This window comes from Schistocerca gregaria, unplaced genomic scaffold (genome assembly GCF_023897955.1).
Source record: "Schistocerca gregaria isolate iqSchGreg1 unplaced genomic scaffold, iqSchGreg1.2 ptg001435l, whole genome shotgun sequence".
Lineage (NCBI taxonomy): Eukaryota > Metazoa > Arthropoda > Insecta > Orthoptera > Acrididae > Schistocerca > Schistocerca gregaria.
Genome location: NW_026062734.1, coordinates 11,918 through 18,525, shown reverse-complemented (window position 1 = coordinate 18,525; position 6,608 = coordinate 11,918). Strand labels below are relative to the sequence as shown.

At 45.4% G+C, this 6,608-nt stretch overlaps 1 protein-coding gene across 1 annotated transcript; it reads right to left on the bottom strand.

Annotated features, from left to right (window-relative positions):
• Positions 1-4,728: 4,728 nt before the first annotated feature.
• LOC126332186 (uncharacterized) lies at positions 4,729-6,249 on the bottom strand. Its single transcript, XM_049996560.1, has one exon. The coding sequence runs from the start codon at positions 6,226-6,228 to the stop codon at positions 4,741-4,743; it is 1,488 nt and encodes a 495-aa protein (XP_049852517.1). The 5' UTR covers positions 6,229-6,249; the 3' UTR covers positions 4,729-4,740.
• Between the last annotated feature and the right edge of the window lie 359 nt (positions 6,250-6,608).

Sequence of the window (6,608 nt, the reverse complement as noted above, 5' to 3'; positions counted from 1 at the left end):
GCTAGCGCCGGGTGAGGAGCTTGCCTTGCTTTCTTGTTTTTTATATTATTGTGGTTGAGACGCTTGAAGAAGAAGAAGAATGACAGGCCGCGGCAAGGGAGGAAAGGGGCTCGGCAAGGGTGGCGCCAAGCGGCACCGCAAGGTGTTGCGCGACAACATCCAGGGCATCACGAAGCCCGCGATCCGCCGCCTGGCGCGCAGGGGCGGCGTGAAGCGCATCTCTGGTCTGATCTACGAGGAGACGCGCGGAGTGCTGAAGGTGTTCCTGGAGAACGTGATCCGCGACGCGGTGACGTACACTGAGCACGCCAAGCGCAAGACTGTGACGGCCATGGACGTGGTGTACGCCCTGAAGAGGCAGGGGCGCACCCTGTACGGTTTCGGCGGTTAGGCGGTGTGAGACCGAAGGAAGGAAAGAGAGAGATTGAGAAACGGCCCTTTTCAGGGCCACCACAGTGTTCGGAAGTTGAAAAGTGCGAAAGAGTCTGTGTTGCTGGTTTTTTCTCTTTTCCTTTTTAGTCTACTTGGCCTTTTAGTTTTGTTTGGAGGGTTTTTTTGACGTGGTGTGCGGTGCGGTTGGGAGGGAAGGAAGCGTGCCCTTGCGTTGTGTGAGCTCCTTCCTTCCTTCCTTCCTTCCTTCCCCTCCCTCTTTGCTTGTATGCTTCTTGTCGGTGGATGGGCTGTGTGTTGCGGCGCGGCTGAGTGCCGAGGGGTTATTTTTGAGGTGTGTTGTTGTGCGCCACGTGTGCTGGTTAATGGTCGCGAGACTGTGCGTGCGTGGAGTTGAGTGGAGGAGGTGGCCAAGTACGTGTGTACAAGATGGCGGCGCCTGTGTGTGTAAGAAGGAAAAAACCGTACACAGAAAGAGAGAGAGAAAAGTGGTGCGACGAACGACTGGAATTCTGCTTTGGACGTAGGTTTGTGTGGTGGCCCTGAAAAGGGCCGATTGTGTTTTGTTTTTTGAGCCGAGGCGGCAAATGGCGCGCTGCGTGCCAAGGGAGCACGCGGCGGTTGCCGATTGCGCTGTCTCTCTTTTAGGCCTTCTTCTCGGTCTTCTTTGGCAGCAGGACGGCCTGGATGTTGGGCAGGACACCTCCCTGTGCGATGGTGACGCCCGACAAGAGCTTGTTGAGCTCCTCGTCGTTGCGTATGGCGAGCTGCAGGTGGCGCGGGATGATGCGCGTCTTCTTGTTGTCGCGGGCCGCGTTTCCGGCCAGCTCGAGCACCTCAGCCGCGAGGTACTCCATGACGGCGGCGAGGTAGACGGGCGCCCCGGCGCCGACGCGCTCGGCGTAGTTTCCCTTGCGCAGGAGGCGGTGGATTCTGCCGACCGGGAACTGGAGCCCAGCCCTGCTTGAGCGGGACTTTGACTTGCCCTTGACTTTGCCTCCCTTTCCGCGTCCGGACATGGCGATGGGCTAGTTTGGAAAGAAGCGAGAAAGAAAAGCACAACGCCCCAAACGGTGCGAGCCGCAGCGAGTCGAGCAGCGGAGTTTTTTTTTTTTTTTTTTTTTTTTTTTTTTTTTTAACTTTCATTCCTTCGCCAGATGGGTGAAGGCGGGCTCATGGAGGACTTAATGTCCTTTGGAGCCTTAGCTTATACTTATGGTTTGCTGTTTTGGCACTGTTTATTTTCAAGTATGGTAGGGTACTTCCTAACATATAATCTATTTATGTATGTAAAGATTTTTCCTGGATGGGGGATATACACGACTCTGGCATTCGCCTTACAGCTGAGGGAAACCCCCTAAAACCTCAGCCAGGGTCGGGTGTCGGTCCTATTTGTTTGTATTTCTTTGCTTCTTTTTTTTTTTTATTTTATTTTATTTTTTTTTTTTAATATATATATATATATATATATATATATATATATATATATATTTTATATTTCATTGCTCTGTAGATGTTGTGGTAGCTGTTTTCCTGTTGTGATTTGTGCTAGTTCTTTGTGTTTTTTGGGGAAGATTTTCTCCGTTGCTGTTGCTGTTAGTTCCGGTGGATATGGGTACTTGTATTTTGGTAGGTTGAGTTGGAAAGGTGTTTTTATTATCAATGCTTTGATGTTTTCGTTTGTTTGTATTCTGTTATCGCCGTATGAGGCCAGTTGTTTCACAATTCTCTCTTCCATGGAGTTGGTTGTAAGTGTGGTGTGAAGCGTCGATGTCCGTTCGTAAGGTATCTTTGCTATTGTTCTTAGCATTCTTCTATCTGATGATCTGATTCTGTTGCACTGTGTGGTGTTTCCGCTCCACGCAATTGCTGCGTACTCTAAAATTGGTCTTACAAACATTTTATAAATATGTAAGACTATTGGGGTAGCGGCTCCTCCGTTTCTGTGTTGCAGCATTTTTATTTTAGTCAGTTTTGTGCTAGCTATACCAATTTTTTGTGATGTGTTTTTCTCCCAATTTAATAGGTTGTCTAATTCGAGTCCTAGGTATTTTGCTGTTTTTTGTGGTTCTATGTTTTGTCCCCAGAGCGTTATTTGTATGTTGTCCGGGTTTTGTTGCTTGTTTTGCACGAGGTTTCTGTGTCGTATTATTAGTAGTTGTGACTTGTTCGGGTTCGGACGTATCCTCCACGTTGTCATCCATTCTTCCAAGGTCTTGACGTATCTATTTGTTTTGTTTGCGATTAATTCTGTTGTTGGGGCTTGGCACCAGAACGCTGTATCATCGGCGTATAGTGCCAATTCCTCGTTTAGTCCGGTTGGCTTCGGGATGTCGGAAGTGTAGATGTTGTACAAAAGTGGTGATATGATCGCTCCTTGTGGTACTCCTGCTCGTGGCCTGAATTTCTCTGATGTTTTGTCTCCTACTCTTACTTTTATGTCTCTTTCGGTGATCATGTTTTTTATTAGTTTCACTATTTCTATTGGGATTTGTTGTTTTATTATTTTATTTAGTAGTCCAGCATGCCATACTTTGTCGAAAGCTCGTTCTATGTCGAGCAGTAACGTCGCTGCTACGTTTCCGTTATTGATGGCTTCCGTGCAGTTGCTGGTCAGCCTGAATATCGGATCGATTGTACTCCTATTTTTCCTGAAACCCGCTTGTTCTTCTGGTAGTATGTTTCTTTTATCTATAAATTTTTGCAGCCTGTTGGTGAGTATGGCTTCAAAGGTCTTTCCTATTACCGGTAGTAGTGTTATGGGACGGTAAGATTTTGGGTCTTGTTTTGGTTTATTTGGTTTCGGTATCATTATTATTTGAGCGTCTTTCCATTGTCTTGGAGTTTTTTGGAGTTTCAGGGCGGCGTTGAAGAGTTTTTGGAGAGGTGGAATGATGATTTGTGAAGGTATGAGTCTGAGGTGTTGTCGTGTGATCTCGTCTGCCCCTGGGGCCGTGACTTTTCCGCTTGATATTGCAATTTGTATTTCGGTATTCGAGATTTCATTGATTAACGATGTTTGATCCTCATCGTATGTTGTGTGTCGTGTTTCTTCTAGCTTTTTCTTTGTATTCGCTTCTATTTCTTTTTCTTTTTCTCTATTAAACTTTTCGTCTTCGGGGTGAGTGTAAATTTCTTTTAGAGTTTTCATGAATGCGTTTGCTTTTGCTTGTTCACTTGTGGTTATTTCTCCATCGATGACAAGTGGTGATTCTTGTTCTTGGTTTTGGCACGTTATCCTTTTGAATTTCCGCCAGAAGTCTGCAGGGTTTCTCGGGTCTAGGCTTTGGACCTTGTTGTTTAGTGTTCTTGCTCTATGTTGTCTCAGAAGGTGTTTCACCTGGTCGTTTAGCCTGTTCCATTCGTTTTTTATTGTGGGGTCGCGGTTTCTTTTGAATTGAGTATATACTTTTCTTTTCTGTTTTATAAGGTCGAGGATGTTACTTGGGATATTTGTTCTTCCTTCCACTATTCTCCTTGTTGGGGCACTGACTTCTATAGCATCGTGTATTATTGTTGTAATGTGCTTATTTACTTCTTCCATTTCGTTTTCGTTTTTGATTTCTTCATTATAAGTTCTTAGGTTTTGTTTGATATGGTTGACGAATTTCGCTTTGTCTATGTTTTTCTTATCTTTGTACGTTTTCATGTTCGGCTTTGTGCGTGTGTTATTTATTATCGTCGTTGTAGTAAATATTGGGAGGTGATCGCTTCCTATGCTATCTCCTATCTCTATGTCTCCGATGTGTCTCGCGAGATTGGCTGTATGAAGTATGTGGTCGGGAATTGAGTCACCCATGTGGTTTATAAATGTTGGGTTGTCATTTGGTATTCTTATTATATGGTTGTTTTCCTCAAGTAGTTCTTCTAGTTGCGTTCCATTTCTTGTGGTGCGTTTGTCTCCAAAGTTAGTGGATCGCGCGTTGAGGTCGCCGAGGATGATGCTGGGGCCGAGATTACAGATGTGTGTTATTAGTTCTTTTGGTATTTCTTCCGTTGGTGGTACATACATTACAGCGATGTATATTGTTTTGAACGTTCTTGATGCTATTTTTATTAATATCGCTTGGTGTTTATCGAACTGTTGTGGGATTTCTACTTGTATTGATGGTATGTTCCTGTTGAGTACGATGGCAACTCCGCCGTGTGCCCATCCTCTATGTCTGGCTTCGGTTATTATGTCCTTGCGGTAACAGGTGAAATCTAGTATATTTAATGGTGCCTGTCCTATTCTGGTTTCGGTAAGTCCCAGGATCTGTATATTCTCCTTCTTAATTATATTTTCGATGAGTGGTATTTTCGTATTGACACCATTTGCGTTCACTACCCCGATTTTTGCTTTCGTTCTATTTATTCCCGTGAACGTGCTGGTTTTTCTGTTTGCTTGCGGTCCTGTCCTTGTTCATTTTGGTAGTTGCCGGCTGGGGAGATGCTAAAGTGTATCCGGTTCCAGGCCTGTGACACGTTCATTTGGCGCCCGAAAAAGGCCCTGGATATGTCTTTCATGGCTGTTATGACTAGGTTTTTTCTGTCTGGAAGAATATTTATGAGCGCGAGTGTCGTTGCGCGGATGAAGTCCTCGCAAACTACTGCTTGTGGTGTTGTTTCTTCATCAGTTGTTCTTTTTGTAGGCTTGTCGGTGCATACGATTTTTGCTGTTGCCTCTATCGATACGGGAGCCTTCGGCCTTTTTGGGCAGTTGATGTCTGTCGACAGGTGTTCTCCATTACAATTTACGCAAGTGGGTTTGCTGATTTCCTGTTGGCATGCCGCAATTGGGTGTTGTCCTCCGCATCTGTTGCATACTGGTTTGTTGCGGCAGTTCTCTGTTGTGTGGTCAAATGTGTGGCATTTTGCACATTGGGCTGGTTGTGGTGGGGGAACATGTGACTGTTCCACTGGATGGAACTTGCGGAATATCCTGAAATGGTTTGTTAGGAGTTCGTCTATTGTGTTTTTATTTCGCGAGATGACTCTGACTTTCTGTATTGGCTTTCCATATTCTCTTGAGATGATTCTTTTTACTTTGGTGAACTCGAGGCCCAGGTTAGTTAGCTCCTCCTCTATGTCTTTTTCAGTTACGTCGTGAGTGACCTTAGTTATCACTACACTCAGTGATGGTTCAGTTAATTGTTTGTTTTGCGTAAGTTTGTTTTGTTTGGTCAGTCTTGTTATTTTCGCTTCTGGTCTATACTGTGTCCCGATGGTTCTGCGGATGAGTGTTTCAATATCAGGGTGGAAGCTCGTGATTGTGGCTGTGCGGTTTGTGTACACCGCCATGTCTTGCACATGTTGCAGCACATTAAGTATTTTTAGTTGTTCGTAAAGTGATTTCTGAGTTTCTCCTGTATTGAGATTTTCAATTTTTAGTTTTGTTTCTGTTCCCGCTAGGTTATCCTGAGGTGTGTTTGTGTGGATGTCAGCCTTTTTTGGCATTGAGTTGCGTCTTGACTTTTTGTTCTCGACTGTTTGCCAATTACTGTCCTCATCGTCATCTTCGTTTGTGTTGATATCGAGAATTTCCCTTGTGGGGACTTGTGTGTGTTTGTTCTCCGCGAGGTCCTGAGGTGTGCCATTTCCGTTCGCGGTTTGGGTTAGACGTTCATCAGCAGGAATTTTTCGTGCTGTGTTTTTTTCTGTGGTTGATCCCGTTTTTGTAGATTTCGCTTTTGTTTCGGATTTCTCCGTGGTGGCTTTCCTTGGCCTGGCTTTTGAGGTAGCTGTTGTTTTCCTTTGCCGCTTTCGATCTCCGGGTTGGGAGCTTTCGTCGTCAGTGGCGTCGGTAAGTTGGTTGTCCGCATTATTGGGGTCCAGTGTTATGGTGTTCGGTGGGGGCATGGTCTGTTTGTCTTGAGCCTCTATCTGTGTTTGTGTTGTCGCCATTTCGGTCGCCGGTGTGGTGTTGGTCATTGCTCCCGTTATGTTTTCGACCGTTATGATTCGTGAGTCTTGGTTTATGTTTATTTGAGCGTGAGTTGACATGTCGTATTCAGTGCCGGGTGCCGGGTCGTCTTGTTAAATGTGAGTGCCTGTTTTGTAACTGTTTGTGTGAGATCACAACCCTAATTTTGAGGCCTTTGCGCTGCAAACGCGGGCTGGTCTGTCCGCAGACAGGGCCCTGGCTTGCGACAATCCCTGACTATCGTGCGCCCTACGTTCCGGCTTTCCGAAACATCTCGCCTATAATATAGTGTGGAACACGACAATTTCTCTTGCTT

Coding starts and splice junctions, on each gene's coding strand:
- LOC126332186 (XM_049996560.1), bottom strand. CDS start 6,228: ATGCCCCCACCGAACACCATAACACTGGACCCCAATAATGCGGACAAC.